Here is a 19732-nt window from a genome sequence, read left to right as displayed (position 1 = left end):
ATTATATGTCGGCCGGGCGCAGTGGTTCACGCCTATAATCCTAGCACTCCGGGAGGCCGAGGCGGATGGATTGTTTGAGCTCAGGAGTTTGAGACCAGCCTGAGCAAGAGCAAGAGCCTGTCTCTACTAAAAAAATAGAAAGAAATTAGCCGGGCATGGTGGCGCATGCCTGTAGTCCCAGCTACTCGGGAGGCTGAGGCAGTAGGATCGCTTAAGCCCAGGAGTTTGAGGTTGCTGTGAGCTAGGCTAATGCCACGGCACTCCAGCCTGGGCAACAGAGTGAGACTCTGTCTCAAAAAAAAAAAAAAGAAAGAAAATATTACGTGTCTCAGTTTCTTGAAATATAAGGTGATAGGGTTGTTATGAGTATTAAATTAGACAATATATGCAAAGTACATAGTGTAATGCCAAACATTCAGGAAACAATAAGAATAAGCATTAGAATGACTTCAACATTTAAAATCTATGTAACTTTCTATTGATCACTTACTCTAAATTTGTTTCCTCATTTTAAAAACAGAATAATAATTGCCATCTCACAGGCATTTTGTGAGGACTGTATAAATTATACCACTTTGCACAGCAGTGGATATATGCAGTATTTATTCAATGATTTTATTGAATGCTATTGATTTTATTGAATGCTATTAGGGCAGCAGTGGAGGACTTTCCAGATCATCTTTCCAGATAAAGAACAGCATATATTTGTTGAGTACTTACTCAAAGCCCTCAGCTGCATCCTGGGGTTGGGGGTGTGTGTGAGTGTGTGCATGCACAAAGATGAAGCAGAAATGGAGTAATTTTAAGGAGCTATAGTCTGGTAGAGATGAGAAGACATGTAAATAAATAATCATAAAATTGAGTGATGGTGATTAGAGGCACAATAATTTGTATATTCTACATCTACTTTTATGGTACTTTTAACGTTAACCTTGTGTTTACATGTCGGTATCCTAAATAAGACTATGAGCTCCTTGAGAGTAGAGACTCCTTCATTTTTATATCTCCCCAGTCTAGTATAGTTCCTGTAGGAGATCTAGAAATGTTTTTTGAAGGACAGGTACAGATATAGTGTTTCCAAATGTTGTGAGTAAGGCCCTCACTTGACTGAGAGAGGAAGTACAGATTTTAAAGAAGTGTCCAGACATACAAGGGGGAAAGCTGGAGAATTTTAGTCAGAAACCATGTTAAATTGATGGCTTCTGGAAACACCTGGAGATGAGACAAATAATAAGGTTTATCATATAGGAAGAAGCATCTTTCCCTCAATATGAAGAACAAACAGACCCAATTCTAAAGAACAGTCAAATTGATTATATTTGTAACTGGTAGACAGTGAAAAGTCCAGAAACTTTCTGTACAATAAACCTTTACCTGTGACCAAGTATTCTTAGCTACCACACTATACGAATAGTTGATCTAAGTCAACCCCTAACTTGCTTCACAGAGACAAGTTCTTGTGGTCTACTAACAACATAAAAATTCTTTTTAGAAGAATACACCCAGCAAGTAGGAAACCAAGGATTCCACATTCCAAAAATTAGCAGAATCTTATCACAGCTGAATGAGGCCAAGGATGGCGAAGAATAAAGAAATAAACCTATTCCCAATAAAGGAAGAAAATAAGTTAGCCAAGAAAAGCAAACATTGAATTTTTGCTCTTAAAGACCTTAGGGAAAAGATAAAAGTACTTCTGCTTAAAAACTTCTAAGGAATTTCATATCTGAGAGATTTTGCCTAGAACTTAGTGTGTATGTTTATTGTATACCCAAATGCACATTTAGTTCATGAAAGCCTTTCCTCAAATTTTCCTCTGTCTTTAGACTGTCATTATTCATTAGTATTTGTTTTATTTCCAGTGTACTCCAAAATGTGGCCCAGGATTCAAGCATCGGATTGTTCTATGCAAGAGCAGTGACCTTTCTAAGACTTTCCCAGCTACACAATGTCCAGAGGAAAGCAAACCTCCTGTCCGCATCCGTTGTAGTTTGGGCCGCTGCCCTCCCCCTCGCTGGGTAACAGGAGACTGGGGCCAGGTAAGGCATTTGTAATATGGGCTCCTGCTGAAGTAGCACGTTGAGACACAAACCTGAGGTTCCTAATTTGGTCATTGTAAGGGCTGGAGAGATGAGTTATAATTAACACATAGAAATCTAGGTATGAAATATGAATGTGACAATGAATAAACTGCAGTAGCCACACAGGGACACATACACAATTAGCCAATGTTTCTCCCACACCTATATACTTCCCACTTTTAACTACTCTTTGTATTCTGCCATTTTAAGTTAAAATTAAAAGAGAAATAGTCTAGATAGCCAGAGATTTGAACAAGCTACCAAAAAGTTAGATTCTAGACCCAGCTCTCTCAATTAATTCAAGGACACATCAGTTAACACCAGTGTCTTAATTTTCTCACTTGCAAAATAGAGATAATTACTCTTAGCCTTACAAAAAAAACTGTAGAGTTTTTATGATAATTAGCTTGATAATGTGATTGATAATCTTTGAAATATTAATACCTATTCTTTAATTGATTCATTTTTTTCTCTGATGGACACTATGAATTGGGAAATAAGTATAGAGGACTTTTGGTAAGTATTTTTCTGTTAGACTCATTTCCATTTTATGTTCTAATTCCTGTTTTTTCTTTTTTCTTTCTTATCTACTTTTAAATTGTGTCATCTTGCTATAGGACACCTTCAATCCTATAAAAACAAGTTGGTTCTCACCATAAAAATGATAACTATGTGAAGTAATGCATGTATCAGCGAGATTTAGTCATTCCACAATGTATACATACTTTAAAACATCGTATACATGATAAACACATATAATTTTATCTATCAATTTTTTTTTAATTTTAAAAAATAAACCCAGTTTATATATTTGGATGGAAGGAAAATTAAGTATTATTATTCTAAATGTCGAAGAGGAAATCTATTTGGTTACATTAAAAAATAATGCCCCATAAAGTAAATTTCTAGCCAGTCAATGCCTTTATCCTGTGGTTCATATTGGCCTTATAGCTAGTCATTTTCTATTATTTGAAACCCAAATAAATCATAATGGTATGTAACTGTACCAGTGTGATTTTGTTTGTGCTATCGGCCTACCATTACTTATTAAAAATATCATTTCATAGAAGTAGTTACCAAAATTCTGGCCAAAATTCAATATTGCTAGAGTATAGCAGTATCTATACACCTCTTTTGTTTCATTTGAGAGAGGGCAAAGATTTTCAGTACCCGTTATGGTAAATAAATATATTTGCTCTGTGCTCAGCCCTTTGGGGAGACAGAAGAAGTTTGACTGGAAAATAATTAATGCTTTGCATCTCAATAGCAATATTTAGCTTAATTTAAAAATGCTCCAGTGGAATACACATGATAAAGTTAACCCTTGTATGCATTTAAATATCAAAGTGTGTTTTACCATAGAAGTGTGACAGTTTCACAACACATAGTTGATACTATACTATTAAAAGAATCAATACAGACATGCTGTCATGATTTTTATTTTAACCAGGCAGGCATTTTCTTTTTTATATATTTTTTGTTACAATACACTGTTACATAAAGCTCAATTGAAAGTAGTTGTATTTTAGTGATTTGGCCAAACAATTGTCAATTTTAGATTATTCTTTTAAATGGTGTCAAATCCTTTTCTTCCCATCTATATTTCAACCTAGTTTCCTAAAATTCAAAATAACCAATTAAAATACATTTTCAAAGATGCTTTAATATATGTTTATAGTGCATTTATTTGTCATTCTATACTAGAAAGTTAAAAAAGAAAGTGTCTTCATGAATATCCTTACAAGTCCTGTGGGTGTTTTGAAAGTTTTTGCAAACAAATCTAACTGGACTTCAATTTGTTTACCTTGTAAACATCACAATTCCCTGTCTTGGCACCAGTTAACTCCTCATTCCTTTAATCCCAAATCTCACAGGCTTTCTGGTATTCTGGATGGGGGCCCAAAGAATAGACCCAGCTCCATTCTTCAACTGGGACAGCTGATCAGACTCAGCTGAAACTAAGCCTCTCAGAGTAACTTCAGTCCTGAAGTACTGGATACCTGAGAGCAGATGAAAAAGGAGAGGGAGACATGCTAATTGGCTAACACCAGACCACTTCTCAGATTTGTGGCTGGCAATACCTTAGAAAACTCATGGGTCCTATTTAAGCTCTTAAAAAGAGAGACAGGGTCTTGCTCTATTGCCCAGGCTAGAGTACAGTGGCACGATCATAGCTCATTAGGCTCCAACACCTGGGCTCCTTCCTGTGATCCTCCCACCTCAGCCTCCTGAGTATCTGGGACTAGTGATGGGTGCCACTACACCCAGTTAGGTTTTGTTTTTTGTAGACATGGGGTCTCCCTGTGTTCCCCAGGCTGGTCTCAAACTCCTGGCCTCAAGTGATGCTCCTGCCTCAGCCTCCCAAAGTACTGGGATTGCTAGGTGTGAGCCACTGCATCCAGCCTCTTTTTTTTTTTTTTTTTTTTTATTTTCCCACTGACCCCATCACCAAGCCCCGCAGCAGTCACTGCTATTATACTGACCTAATAGTTTGATCAGATACAGAGCATTCCAATAGGCCATCAGGTTATTTACCTGCATGCCTGTAATAAATAGGGAGCAATAGTGATGTCTTAGCCCTAGACATGATTCTACTTTATCACAAGGATTTTCTCATTACACTCCTGCTAGAGTTTACCAGACTTGCTTGGAATTGTTGGAGTGATAGCCCAAGAAATCATCACCTATTTTCTTCTGGGAACATTAAGTCTATTTTCTAGGGTAATAGCATGATCCTTGAGTTTGTAAATCAGTATTATAGTAGCATGATCCTTGAGTGTGTAAATCAGTTTTATAGTAGAATGATCTAATCATACACCTTTCAAAGATGAACCACATATTGGCTTTAAAAGTTAATATATATATTGTATTTGAAATGACGTGGTATCTTTTTTACCTCCTGAAAATTGTTGAGATTACCATTTTGTTTCTCTGTGTCTTTGAATTTAGTGTTCTGCTCAGTGTGGCCTTGGACAGCAAATGAGAACTGTGCAGTGTCTCTCCTACACTGGACAGGCATCTAGTGACTGTCCAGAAACTGTTCGGCCTCCATCAATGCAGCAGTGTGAAAGCAAATGTGACAGTACCCCCATATCTAATACTGAAGGTGAGTTTTCCATGGAGAAGGGGCTGTGATCTCTAATAACTCAGCTTCACTGTTCTCAGGGTTTGGAGAGCCCCATACACACACCATTGTAGTCTTATTTGTATAGAGCGTTTGTGAAAGCTTCATGTGTACTGGACTATAATCAGGAAACCTAAGTTTTTTCCCGACTCTTTCACTAACTAAATGACCTTGTTAAGTCACTTAACCTCTCTGGAGCTAAGTTTACCTATCTATAAAATTGGAGTGGATAATCTCTAAGGTCATGTCCAAGCATTCTATGTTTGACTTGTGCTAGAAATCTAGAGATTATTTCTAATGAACCACTCTTAAAGTGAAAACTTCTGTTTCTTTTTTGATGTGACAATGGATCTCATCATGAAGATTAAATTCATCACTTGTGCATATAATGAAAAGATGTGTTTGAAACTACTAGCATTTTAAATGCTAATTTTGTTACTGTAGAAAAGTAAAAAAAATAATAATTATGTGGCTGTTTATAAAGGAGGTCAAAAGTCTTTGTGCTCTGAAATTTCTCCTTTTTTATATATCGGGAAATCCCTTTATTATCAGCAGATGCCAGCGAAAATCCTGAATTTTCTTATCTCTTATTCAAGTAAAAGTACTTTATTTATTTAGGCATTGATTAGAAATTTCTTAAATGCTACTGTGTGTGCAAGGAACTACGACAGAAATTATCAGGAATGTGGAAACAAAATGGCATAGTCAGGAAGTCAGACTGCCTTCGCATATGAAAATAGAAGCATGATCGAATACATACTCATAAACAACATCTGAAGCCATAAATTTGAAATGTATAGGGGCCTGCCAAAAAAAAAAACTATCATGAATATGTAATCAAATAACTTGTTAGTATTTTTCAAGTAAAAATTATATGCTTATAAACCTATTCAAGAGAGATCTATTCCTTTTGATCAGGTCTATGTAGTTCAAAGGCTTTTTTAAAATTACATTCACTATTTTAAAATATTTCCTTAGGAATTTTGTTTTAGGAAGAGCAATCTTGTATGACAAGATCTAGACACCTTGCATCTTTTCAAATTGTCTGTTTTTTATATATGAGCCTCAATGCAAGATACTTATTGTACACATAATTTACTCTTTCAATGAAATATAGCCTTATTATACTACAATAATTCAAAAATCACCATTTTGATTTGTAAAATCTCTGGCTCTAATGCCATCTACTTTTTTTTTCTTTGTTCCTTTAGTAAGGGACATTCTGGAAATCTGGCTTTCCTTCTTGTGATGAGGGCTCAAAATTCATGATGAACAGAAATATTTTTCTTGGAAAAACTGTGTTCTAAGTGATCTTTTAAAAAAAACTCTCTTCTATAAGACTTCAACAAACACCCATGAATATATACAAATAAAAAATAAACATAAAGAAAAGACTGCAAAAGATAAAACAACTTTTATCTATTGAAAGTTATTAATATTAGCAATTAATCATGTGGGTTTGGGGTCTAATTTTTTTTCAGAATTGGAAGATAAAAGGTTAAGGTGGGAGGCAAGATACAATTATCATGTTAAACTATTCTATGTTGGATATTATCTATCATGCATATCATATACATAAACACATCTCTCTTCGTAAGTATATGTGTATGTGTGTATAATACCTTATATAATCTTGACAACAATATTCTGAGAGTTGGTATTACTAATGAGGAAAATGAGGCACAAAGAGGTTTGGTGACTTGCCCAAATTAAAAGACTAGTAAGTAGTAGAATCAGGATCCGAACCCAGATTTGGCAGAGCCCAAGTACACATCAGTTTCAACTACATTTACATGCTATTCTTAATTAAATCTTTGATGTAGGGTATTTTGACATGAAAACAGTTTCTGGTTATAAGGTAGAGACACTTCTGGCATGGCTGTCAGCCTATTGCAATAGATTAAGCCTTAATCATTGCTGAAAGAACTGGCTTTGGACATATTAAAGGAACTCAAATGCAGGACCAAAGACTTTTAACCTTTTGGATGAAGGCAGACCTCATAGAGTTAAATAGTCTGTGAGCCAGCTGTAACATGTAGTTGGAAAAACCCAGTGTGAATCTTGGAAAAAGTGAATAAAACATTTGAGCTGAATCATGGGTTTTCATCCATAGAGAGATAGAATGGACAGATAACATGGATTTCAAAAGAGAAGAGGCTTTTACATGAAGATAATGTGAGAGGGGTCTGATATGGCTTGTGAAAATCAGATCAGGGAGAGAAGAAATGCCTCCTTAGTAACGGAAAGCTGGAGAAGGAGCAGTTTCTGGTTAAAGCAGAAAAATAGAAGAGGACTCCCTTTCCCCCAGCAGAATCAGGCTCCTGTGACTTCTAGTGGGAGGCACTGATAGACCAGTTCAGCTCTACCCCAAGACAGGGTAGGGTTAGGGGGAGATCTCTTGGGATCTAAAATACAGTCTTTCAGTTGAATCACTACAGATGATACTCAGATATAATCTTGAGAATTGTTTTAACTACCAAGGTTTAGGTCATGTATTTTATCATAAAAGTAATTAAAAGTTCCAAACATATGGCAAAGTTGAAAGAGTTTTACATTGAACACTCACCATCTAGATTCTAGCATTAACATTTTACTGAACTTGCTTTATCAACACATATATCCACCTGTCCATCCCTCAAGGATATGATTTTTAAATAATGTACTCCATTCATCCAGTCATTAATTAATTTAGTTAGCATCCTTACTATGTGCCAGGCACTGAAACTATGAGAGAAATACAATAAGGTCCCTATCCGCAAAGGGAGGTACAGTTTAGTAGGAGTGGTGACTTGCAAACAAATAACTTTCATAATATGAGCAGTACTGTAATAGGGGTAGAAAGAAACGACAGGCATCACAGAGAAGGCAAGCTTGAGCTGGGCACTGGAAAGTATGAAGCATTTTATCAAGAAGACATTGAGATGAGGGCAGCCTGGCAGAGCACCAGTGTGTGCATCATGGGGGCGGCATGGAGTGTGTAGTTCACCCTGGCTGCGGTGTATTGGCACATGAGCAGGCAGTGGAGATGAGGCTACCGAGAGAGAGACAGGGACTTGGTTTTAGAGGGTTCTGTATGCAGTGGAAGGATGTTAGGACTGTATCTTCAGGTTTTAGGGAACACGTGAAAGAAATTGGGGAGTGACATGTTCAGGATGGCGGAGCGAAAGCAGCCTTGTGTGAGAGAAGAGTTAGAAAGAGTTTTCTAAGACTTCAGCCTAGAGTTGATGAAGGCTTGAACTTGACGAAGCAGATATAGTAGAGATTAAAAGGAAGGTGATGAATTGGGGGGGGGAAGAATAAAATGAAAAGGAGAGTAAAAAGAATCTGATGAACAGTTAGACATGGGGATGAGAGATATGGAGGTATGTAGGATGATTCCTAAATTTCAGATTTAGGTACTTGTGTACCATTAGTCATGATAAGGAATTCAGGCATCTATAGGCATCAGTCCCCCAAAATCATAATAAAAATAATGGAATTTGAATAAGATAAAAAAATAGAGATTGAAGAAATGGAGGTAGATTAAGCAAAGAAGAATAGTAAGAGAAAGAAAATTGGAAGTAGGGCTACAAGAAATTAAAATAGCAAGAGAGAAATGGGAAGAAAAAGGGAGATACAATTTGCTGTGTTCAATATCTGCTTTAGTTTTTTGTTTCTGGAAGGCTTCAGCAAAGGGTTAAAGCATTATAGACGTAATCCTGACAGACTGCCACTGATGAAGTTAAGAATGAATTATAGACATGCTGGGTATTTGTACCTTTGAAATACTAAGAATAATTTTTTAAAGACCATATGTTAGCTGGGACCATCCTAGTTAGGTTCACCTGAAATTCTATCCAAAATGCCATTTTATTCATCTTTCATGTAGTTTCAAGTTCCCTTGTAGTTTATAGAGTCTTTTCAGCTTCTCAATAGCACAAGACACTCTGTCATACAGTATTTATTGCTGCCAGGTAATGAATGATTCACGGTGTGCCATGAGCTAGTAACCAACCCAGGAAAAGTGTGGTTAGTGTACATTAGTTTACCAGCCTGGGATGTCTAATGGTGGCTTCGGTGGGTCTCAGTCTCCCCCAAGTAAATAGCTCTGGGAAAGCTGAGTCAGCTCCAGAAATCTCATACCAAGATCCCTAGAACAAACTAGCCACTGAATTTGAGTTTTAATGTGCAATCTGATGTATTAAAATCAGTGAAAGGAATGATAAAGGTCATTTGAATACTTTGATTTCAAGGAGGTGAGGAAAGCCAGTTTTTTTTCTTTGCCACTTCAAAGAGCTCGTAATCCACTTAGCATTCAGGCTCGCATTCCTGGCTGTCTGGTTTGGAGAGAACCCTGGATTTGGGTTGAGATTATACCACCTCGAGGTTGAATGTGGGTGGCATCCAGGGAATAAGACTGGGTAAAAAGAAACTGAGAAAGCAAAGAGAAAAAGGAATGGTTTAGTCCATGGTAAGGTGAAATCAGAATGAAGTTCAAGTAGCTGACACCATCTTTCTTCAAGGATAAAAAGAAGTTGGTGGACTGTTCTCATTGCAATGAATAATGTCAAGTGAAACTTACTCATCATTGAAACTTATTTCATCATTTTCTAGCATGACTATGTAAACTGTCAAGGGCTCAAGTACAATTTTATCAGGAAAAGTATACTGAGTTCACATCCCCCACCCCAACTCCTGCACTGCACATGCATGGCCTTTGCCATCTCACCTCTCACCAGGTTTTGCATTTCCTGGGCAGTTTGTCAGAAGCACAGCTGTTTATACTTTTTGAATCTAAAAGATAAACCCTTAGGTGCTTAAGTCATAACTGTCCACTTACTATGTTCTTCTTCTGAATTACCTAAGGAGTTTACAGGCACAGAGGGCATGCATTCTCCAAAGAGAAGTGCAGAATGGTCCAACCTGGTCATGGAAGGATCTGTCCCTGGGTATCCAACTCACTCCAGTGAGACAGTAGGCAAGCTCCATAACATGTGATTAAATAAATACAAGAGCACTGCATTTGAGGAGTTGGTCTTGGATTTCTTGAACCAAATCAAACCTTCAAAATCATGATGAATCTGAATTCAATTGCACTGTAAATTCATAAACCTCCATTCAGCCTATTTTGAAAGCATGTCTTTTAGGTCAGGGTTTTGAAAGATTAATTGAAAGCACCTGGGGAAAAACTCATTGGCACATCAGTGATAAGTAGATTCATATGTCACCTGCGAAACAGGTTGCCTAATTTTATCATTCAACTCTACCAAAACGCAGATTACCAATGAGAGCCACTCTAGCACGCCTGGCAAGTTATGTAAGATTCTAGTAATGGACCGAGTTCATATCGCAGGGCCCTGGCTTTCAGCACTTGATGTGTTCCCAAGTGTCCCTGAGAAAAATTTGGGAATACTCCACAAATTGCCCTTCCTACCAGAAGTCTCTGGCCTTGGGTGAAATGCAACTTTCTTTTGGGGGTGGGGTAGGGTGTAAATGGAGGGGAGACTAGTTAGGTTTATAAAATGTTTCCTAAAAAGCACACACTAAGGACTCTTGCTTCAATATCCTGAGACTAAAAAAGGTAGAAAGAGTGTTTTGTCCTTCTCCTCCCAGGAAAGTGCTTAGGTGGTACATGATGATAGTAAAAGAGAAAGTCAGGCTCCTTCATCTTAAAATCCTTGACCCTGAAAAAAAGTAGGAGATATAAGTATATCTGCATGAAGAAAATATGGTAGTAAAGACCAAATCTTCAAAACAGGTCAACTATAGAGTGATTATAATACCAACAAATTCTTCTTAAACTAAAGGATTACTTTTAATAGATCTCCTAGTATTATTTATTTGCAGATTATATACTACCTGCATATAGAGAAACTTTAAATTTTTAAATGTTTTAAGTATCAGCTAGAAATCATTGCCAGCTGAAAATCATCCAGAAATTAAAAGAGTATTTCTGTTATTGTTTGGATTTCAATAAGAAATGTGATTTAATTTATGTACAGCTGTTTTAGAGTGGTTTTTTTCACCAAACTAATTGGTGCTGTGTTTTGGCCCCCAGGATGGAAGAGAAAAGACTATTTCATAAATTCAATGAGCTTTAAGGATGAGGCAGACTAATGAAATGATGTTTCACCCTCAAGGCCCTCTCAACTACATCAGCATGATGTCAGAGTCAATCCAAAAGCACAACAAATCAATCCTCTCTAGCTAAGCTAAAAGTGGCAGATAGGTTGAATACACCAATATTATTTAAAACTGGTACTAATATTTTGAAGATTACATTCAGCTATCTATAATAAAGGGGCTTTAAAAATTCTTGATGTGTCTAAAATCTCCTTTTCAGTTGTATGATTTTACAAAATTTGAAGAGGAGGATATGGTGAATAAAAGTATGAAAGGATAATTTAGGCTATTCTAAATGCCTGTGACCTGAAAACTCCCTTTTGAAAACATTTTTTTCACTTCTCTAAGGTGGCAGAGCAAACTCCCAAAAAACAAAATATCTGACTGTGATGCCCTAAAGGTTGACTTATCAGTGGCGTCAGCCAAGAATATAGAGTCAGACAGGTAGAAACTTTTGGATTTAGATGTCAAGAATGCTGCCAAAATGCAGTGGCTTTAGAGTCAGACAAACCTGTGTTCTGATCCCAGTTCTTAGATCAACTAGCTTTGTGACCCAGAATTAGTTTCATAACCTTTTTGAGCTTAAGTTTTACTGTTTGTGTAAAGCCAATATTTATATAGTCATGTGCAGTATAATGACATTTTGGTCAGTAACAGACCACATATGCAACAGTGGTCCTATAAGATTATAATACTGTATTTTTACTGTACTTTTTCTATGTTTACATATGTTTAGATACACAAATACTTACCATTGTGCTATAACTGCCTACACTAGTCAGTACAGTAACATGCTGTACAGGTTTGTAGCCTAGGAGCAATAGGCCACACCATATAGCCTAGGTGTGTAGTAGGCTATGCCATCTAGGTTTGTGTAAGTACACTCTGTGATGTTCACACAAGGATGAAATCACCTAACAACACTTTTCAGGACTAAGCAACACATGACTATACTTAAAAGTGCTATATAAAAATATATAAAACCTCCTAAGATTGTGCCTGACACAAAGGAGGCACTTGATAAATTATCATTTTTAATGCTATCATTATTAAATTAAGCCCTTATGGAGTTAAAAGACAAAGAATAAAAGCCCAGTCATGGTTGATCTTTGGGGTGAATAGATTTTCTTCAATCCAAAGACGTAATGAACTGATTATTCCAGCGAGGGCAATTCCTAAAAGGCAAAACCAAGAAGTAGGAACTGGACCTTCCATACAGCCTAGGAGTCTCCATTTTAACGTTTCATCAGGGCCCATTGCCTGAGTCTTGGCAGTACTTGGATCTTCCCCTGGTCTTTTCCCACCCCTGCCCCCATCATAATTTTCCTGACTTCTGTTTAATAGCTTTCCGTTAATTTGCTTCCTGAGCCTATATTTATTTTGATAGGGATCCCAGAGAAATAACACATGATGATTGTTCTCAGAGGCAGATGTTTTGGTGTTAATAATGAGAGCTGATAAACTGAATGTTTACTCTGAGCCAGTAAGTAAGCATTCTTACTTGCCATGGCACATGCTTTGTACGTATTACCTCATGCAAGCCTCACAACATCCTATCAGCAGGCCTTATCATAGTCTTCATCTTGGAGATGAAGAATCTGAGATTTAGAGAGGTAAAGTAACTTGGCAAAGGACAAACAACTACTAGAAGAGGCAAAGCCAGAATTTACCCCCAAGCCCGCCTGATTGCAGATCTCCCCACCCCAATTACTGTGTTGTGTTGCTGCTGCAGGCAGGTCAGGGAACACTCATAAATAGTCCCTACCTCCCTAAACTTGATTTTGTTCCCAGGACCTAACTGACTTCCTGCTTTCAATCAAGTTAGTTGGGAGCTAATTTAGCAGGGTATTGGGAAGTTCAGGAAGGGACATCCCGATGGCTGGTCTCCAGTCTACACATAGGCCAGGTACTCCTTCTGGAAAAAGAGCTATGCTCTGGGCTTCTGTGTGTGAGGAGAGTCTTATTTCTAGCACCCACCTAATGAACAGAACCCCCAACTATTTATATTTGTAATATAATCATTTCACCTGGATAAGTGGGTGGATGGGCAGGTGGAGAAGCAATTTATGAATATTCTGTTTTATTATATGTTATTTATTAGTTAATCAGACCCCAGAGTCTAAATCTAAAAGAAAAGTCTGTGAATTTACTTGTAATTTGCTCAAGTCAAAATTTTCCTGATCCAGCAACTCTTCTAAAAATGAAGTAATGAATCTCTTCATAAAGTAGTGCCCCAGGAAATATTCATCTTTGTTTTGTCTTCAAACTAACTTGTGCCTCTAAGGCAGTATTTTCTTAGTAATAATCCAAATACTGCATCCTCATTGAGATGTTTAAAGTGTAACTTTGTGCTTCCTTCCTGACATCAGGCAATAAGAGATGCTGATAACTAATGATAATAATAATAGCAATTCAGTATCTTACACTTACTGAGTGCTTTCTATGCACCAGGCACTGCTGTAGTTGATGTAAATAAGGATATTCGTGCAGTTATACATGTTCATGTGAAAGTGGATACTCTAGTGATTCCTACTTTACAGAGGAGAAAACTTAGATACAAAGAGGTTAAGTGATTTGATTTGTTCAGTATCATAAAGTTAGTAAACGGTAAAGCTAGGATTAAATCCAAGCAGTCTGGCTTTTAATTTTATTTCCTTGTACTTTAAAACAACAAGTCCTTCTCTGTCTGTTTATCAACTAAATCATTTTTATATTCTGGCAATGAAGGTCAAAGCTAAAGTTTATTTTGTATTTTAAGTGGTCCCACCAAGCTCTGTTGCGGAGTATGAAAGTGTGACTGCCCAGTTAGGACAGTGGTTTGGAATTAAAGATGAATGACATTGTGTCAACATGGATATGCTCAGCTTTTCTCATCTTTTTCATAATTATATTACCTTGACAATATATCCCTCTTGGTAACAATGATAACATTTTTTTCCCACAAAAATATTCTCAGTCTGAACTTTTTTGGTTTCTTTTACTCATCATAACTGTTAGAGAGGAAAAGAAAAACATAATACAAAGTGGCCTCCAAATTAAAGTATGTGGAAATCTTTTTACCTCAAATTCAAACTTGATCCAGCAAATATATCATCTAATTTTTTTAAGGCACACACAAGGAGGCAATGATTTCTTTTTTTTTTTTTAGTGCAAAGTTTAAAGGCATTTTTCATGTTCTTCCTGCCTTCTTTCAGCCAAAACTTAAATTTATTGAGAATCCTAGTGTGAAAACTTTCATTCAAATTTCTAGCTATTAATCTCTTTGTAAATTAAATCTTGAATAAGGGAGTTTGATGGTGGCAGAGTGTACATTTTCAGAGGATTTGGGGGTTCCAGTTTCAAAATTTTAAGACTTTCAGTGAAAGAGCTTTAAAGTGACATCAGCAAGATTATTACCTTACTTTTTAAAAAGAACTGGGAACTTGCCCATTTCTTTGCATTTAATTTTCCATGTTTATATGGAAAATGGTTCACATACCATGTATTTGATCTCTTAAAACCATAGTAGATTTTTGAAGCCAAGAAAAAACAAGTAAACAACAACAGGACAACAAAACTGTTCTGAAACACTAAACTTCACCCAGTGTGCTGCCTGATTCCTAATTACCTTAAACAATTTATTCAGAATGCTTCAGTATGACTACCTGGAAATATGAGGGTGGAACTTTGGTTCTGAGAGACATCTGAAACTTTCATTACTAGGTTTACAAAGTATCTTAAAATCTCCAGGTAAAAATGACCAGCGTACTGGAGAAGAATATCATTGTTAGCAGCAGTGGGGATGTGTTGGGGGTCGGCTATTCGAAGTGGGGCTGCTGAGAATCAAAGGCCTGTGTCCCTTTCTCTCCACTGGGCCCTCAGTCCCACCTTCTGCAACCAGCCTCAAGAGGAGATAGAGAAAGAATCATTTATTCACCTTCTGGCTGTAAGAACTGCAGGATGCAACCGTGGCAGTTCTAGCATTGAAGAGAAAATACACATAGGAAAAAAGAAGGCCACGTCTCACTTCCAAATTAAAAAAAGACATTTCTACATGTTTCCATAACCCACAGACTGCTGCCATTTGAGGCCAACCCCTCAAAGCTTTCCTCTTTGTCTAGTGCAATTGCTGAATGTAGGCCACTGTCAGCAATCCTTTTCATTCACCCAGGCCCATCCCAGCGCCTCACAGATGCAGAGATTCTCCTGAGACATGTGTACTTTGGTATCAAACAATGCAACTCATGTTTGATTTTGGATAACCTTGCACTGTTGAATAAAATAACCCTTGAGAAAGAAGCAATAAAAGTGCTGTAAGAAAAATGACTCATGTTTCCAAGCTGTCTAAAGTGATCACTTATCCCAACAAATGGTAATTCTTTCAAGACACAGTGGGCATGCACCATACTTATAAAAGTCTGGAAGAAAAGCCTTGCAAACATTTTTTTAAAAATTTTGTGTTAAAATATATCAAAAGAATGTTTCTGGTAGACTGTACCAGGCCAGGGTATGCTTAAAAACAAAAACAAAAACCACATGAATGTAGAAGCCAAGGTGGATTGGCCCAAAGGCGGACCTTGCTGAACATCCAGGCGCATCGGCTCATTTATATACTTGTTTATGTGCCTCTAATTGTTTTCCATTTTCTGCCCCCATTCGTTAGAGTGCAAAGATGTGAACAAAGTGGCTTATTGCCCACTGGTGCTGAAGTTCAAGTTCTGCAGTCGAGCATACTTCAGACAGATGTGTTGTAAAACCTGCCAAGGACACTGACCCATGGAAAGCCAGAGAGAAGGCCTTGTCATTCCATCGTGGAAATGCGTCCATCAAAGAGAGCCACCCAGAGGAAGAGGATTGATGTCCTTGCAAGTGCATTACCCTGTGGAAAACGTAACCACTGGTCAGCCCTAGCTGACAGGATTTCAATATTATTTTAACTTCTGTGAAGTGGGATTTATTGATCCAAAGTGCTGGACATGGTATTAGGAGGGAATGCCAGATTGGAGAGATCCAAACAACACAGGGAGACTTGCTTACTGTGGAACGTTTGTGTTCTTTCGAGTAAATCCAATAGCCTGTTTACCTCCTTGGACCATTAAGATAATTTTTATTATGGACTTAGCAATGACACTGAATCCATTTGTATTTAAAACTGTTTAAAATGTAGCTGTTATGACTTGGTCAACTATGGAAGTAAAGAAGATTCAGAATTCTTAAGTCATAGCTTAAAAATATTTACTATACTTTATCTCACTAAAACAGCACCACAATTTAAATTATAAAATGGGCTTTGAATTGTAATTTAAGAAGCAATTATAAATCAAAAGTAATGAAAGTTTGCATTATTTTTCTTCATTCCACTTAATTTCCTTAGGAGTAATCCCCCTGTTCTGAACACTGCTGTGAGCCATATATAAAACTATATTAAACTGAACAATAATGAGGGACTTAGTTTAAAGCAGTGCATCAGTTACTGCAGCTGTGCAAGTCTATAAACTCAGTGCTGAAAGACTGTGGCCAACCTGCCATTGTGCAAGTGAAGCTGAGATTTCCATTAAAACTTTAAGAGAAAAACATTTCCATTTCATGCAGAAGCCAGACCTGGGGTATGGGAGAGACTAAAGTATCAGGCACTTTGCTGCCATCACACAGGATGCCTTAGTTCTTATTCGAGTCACTCCACCTCGCTTGTGTTTACATCCTCACCAGCCACAGAGTGGCTTCTGCCCTGTTGGATTGTTGCACGCGTGTTGAGCTTATTGAGATGATACCAGGCAAAAGATAGACTGGCTCAGTAACAACCAGGCAGACCCTTTTGCAATTTGCTGACAATTACGATGGGTTCCAGATGTCTCTTCTTTGATATGGTAGAAGGGCATTTATTTATATGAGAGCAAGTGTGCGTGTGCGTGTGCGTGTGTGTGTGTGTGTGTGTGTACGCGTGCATGCATGCGTGCACGTTCGGGTGCTATTCAGTGTGTGGATAGATGAATGTGCTTGCACATAAATGTGCTATTTCTGTGAGTTTTAAAGTAGGCAAGGGATGACAACCAAAGAAGAAAAACTCATGAAGACAAAAGATCATAAAGCATACTTTTAATAGTCACTCAGCCAAGTATTTTGTATTTTTTCATAGATATTCTGAATGGCAATTAAATGTGAAACCCAGTTTCTTGGGCAAGTCAAATTCTAGAATCATATCCACCTAAATTAAAATGACTAGCTCGTATTTTCCCTATCCTCACATTTCACATCCTGCTCATCAAAAGACTCGACAGCAAGATTTAAAATAAAAAGGGGTACTTGTTTATATTAATATTTTGTACTTGAACACTTGTAGCTTGCAGCAGGTTCTTGATGAATGTGCTTTGTGTCCAACATGCCTCCTTTGATATACATGCGTGTATACCATGCATACACCAACACCTAAAACTCAAAACTAAATGGCTACTTTGTAAAGTTAATACTTGCAGTTAAAGAACATGTTTGACTTAATTCCATCACTGTGCTCTGAAACTACACGTCAGTGTGTCACATGTAGCATGATCTAATGTGGATGATTAGTTTTTTTTCCAAAAAGAAGAGAGACTCTCAGACACTAAAGCTAAACCTAAACTCCCAAGTTTGCTGTGGACAATCGGCACGGGATGTTTTCTGCACACTCAGTCACAACCATCTTTCTCTCTCAATGCCACAGTCTCCATCCTTGAGCTTTCCAGAGAGAGCTAGTGATGATACAAGAGATATTACCAGGGCCCCCATCGATGCTGCCCTTAGAAGAGCAGCCCAAGTGCCATCTCAGCCATTCCGTGAAGGGAAGGCAGCCCACGGGCAGCATGGATGGCCTCAGCACTGAATTCCCTTGGTCCTTTTCAAGAATGGTTAACTTGGTGCTAATGTGCCCTGGTGAAATATAACAAATAAATAAAGGGTGGGCGGGTTTCTGTGGCATTTTAGGCATAGGTTTACAATCCGGATCTGATTTTCTCCAACATAAATATCAGCTCATATTTTTGTTTGAAAAAGATTTCTTACATTACTGACTACAGGCTATTTTTTACCTCACCTTGAAACTACCGTTGCGAGGGCTGTCCCCCTGGGCACTGTGCAGTGCCTCAGACGGTGCGGGAAGAGAAGGGCAGCCATGTCGCCTCTGGGACGCGCACCAGCACGGAGGTCAGGATGCGGGCGGCGCCGTGGGGCAGAATTAGGCTGCGTTTTTAGAAGGAACCAAGCACAGAATGTAACAGGATTAAGCAGTTCAGATAGGCCTTGCATTTAAACCTGAGTACGTTAAAAATATATATATATATCCCACAGCACGTTACAATACCGCTGCTACTCTGTAGCCACCCAGATGGCCACCTGATGCCGCATTCCTAAATAATAATAGGATTGTCAGTGGAGGCTGGGCCACCGTGGCAGGCCCTCCAAAAGTAGTGAGCTCTATAGACTACTTAGGAAACCCCAGGGAAACTCGTACCCCGTGGCTGGGAGCAGTATGTGCCACTGGCATAAAGTCCTACCAAAAAAGGAAAGGTAAATGTACCCAAATGAATAAACCCCTTGAGATACACATGACTTCAAAGCAATCTATTTCATTAGGAATTTTATTTGAGTGAATGTCACCTAGGTATCCTTAATAATACAGAATGAAATTACCTTTGTATTATTGTGATTAGTTGTTGCTTATTATTTTATACTCAGTATTAATGTGGTACACTGTTTTTTTTTTTTTGCTTTTGTAAATTATATTCTAATTTATTGCCATGTTTCCTAACACTTGTCCTACATTCATTCTTCTGCTTGTAATGAAAATGAAAAAGTCATTGTAACACTTGATGGGGTGAAATTCCACACCAGGCACAGATTTTTTTTTAACATAGATAATTTAGTAAAAATAAAAATTCAGCTTGTAAGAATGATTCAGATGGACGTTGTCTATTCCCTGAAAAGCTTGTGTTAAACTTGCAGTAGAAGGAATCTTATCCCTTGGGATACCACACCTACATTATCCAAATTAGCCAGGTATTATCCAGGATTGACATGATTTGCTATATCCTTATTATTCTCCTTGGAGATTATATCTATTGTGCATATTTTAGTCCTATCCAAATGCAAGGACTTCAGGTATTTCTGGTGGGGCCACATACCCAGACATCACCAACCAGGTATTCTGAGGCTTGAAAGGAAGTCCAGATTGGCCACTGCCACACACTTTCAATCACTGCTGCATAACTTTTTGCTCCCCCCTTTTTTTCCTTTCCTGTTTTTTTTTTTTTTTTTTTGAGACAGAGTCTCACTTTGTTGCCCGGGCTAGAGTGAGTGCCGTGGCGTCAGCCTAGCTCACAGCAACCTCAAACTCCTGGGCTTAAGCGATCCTACTGCCTCAGCCTCCCAAGTAGCTGGGACTACAGGCATGAGCCACCATGCCCGGCTAATTTTTTCT

The 19732-nt window shown here is 37.8% G+C and overlaps 1 protein-coding gene across 1 annotated transcript in view; it reads left to right on the top strand.

The window, feature by feature from the left end:
* ADAMTS6 (ADAM metallopeptidase with thrombospondin type 1 motif 6) overlaps positions 1-19202 on the top strand; it is a 263647-nt gene extending 244445 nt beyond the window's left edge. Inside the window, exons 22-24 of the mRNA XM_045566295.1 lie at positions 1860-2036; positions 5028-5184; positions 15947-19202. Coding sequence (XP_045422251.1) covers positions 1860-2036; positions 5028-5184; positions 15947-16056 — 444 coding nt within the window. The 3' untranslated portion in view covers positions 16057-19202. The remainder of the gene's footprint in view (positions 1-1859; positions 2037-5027; positions 5185-15946) is intronic.
* The last annotated feature ends 530 nt before the right edge of the window (positions 19203-19732 follow it).

Source organism: Lemur catta, chromosome 12 (assembly GCF_020740605.2).
Source record: "Lemur catta isolate mLemCat1 chromosome 12, mLemCat1.pri, whole genome shotgun sequence".
NCBI lineage: Eukaryota > Metazoa > Chordata > Mammalia > Primates > Lemuridae > Lemur > Lemur catta.
This window is presented reverse-complemented; position numbering and strand designations above follow the sequence as displayed.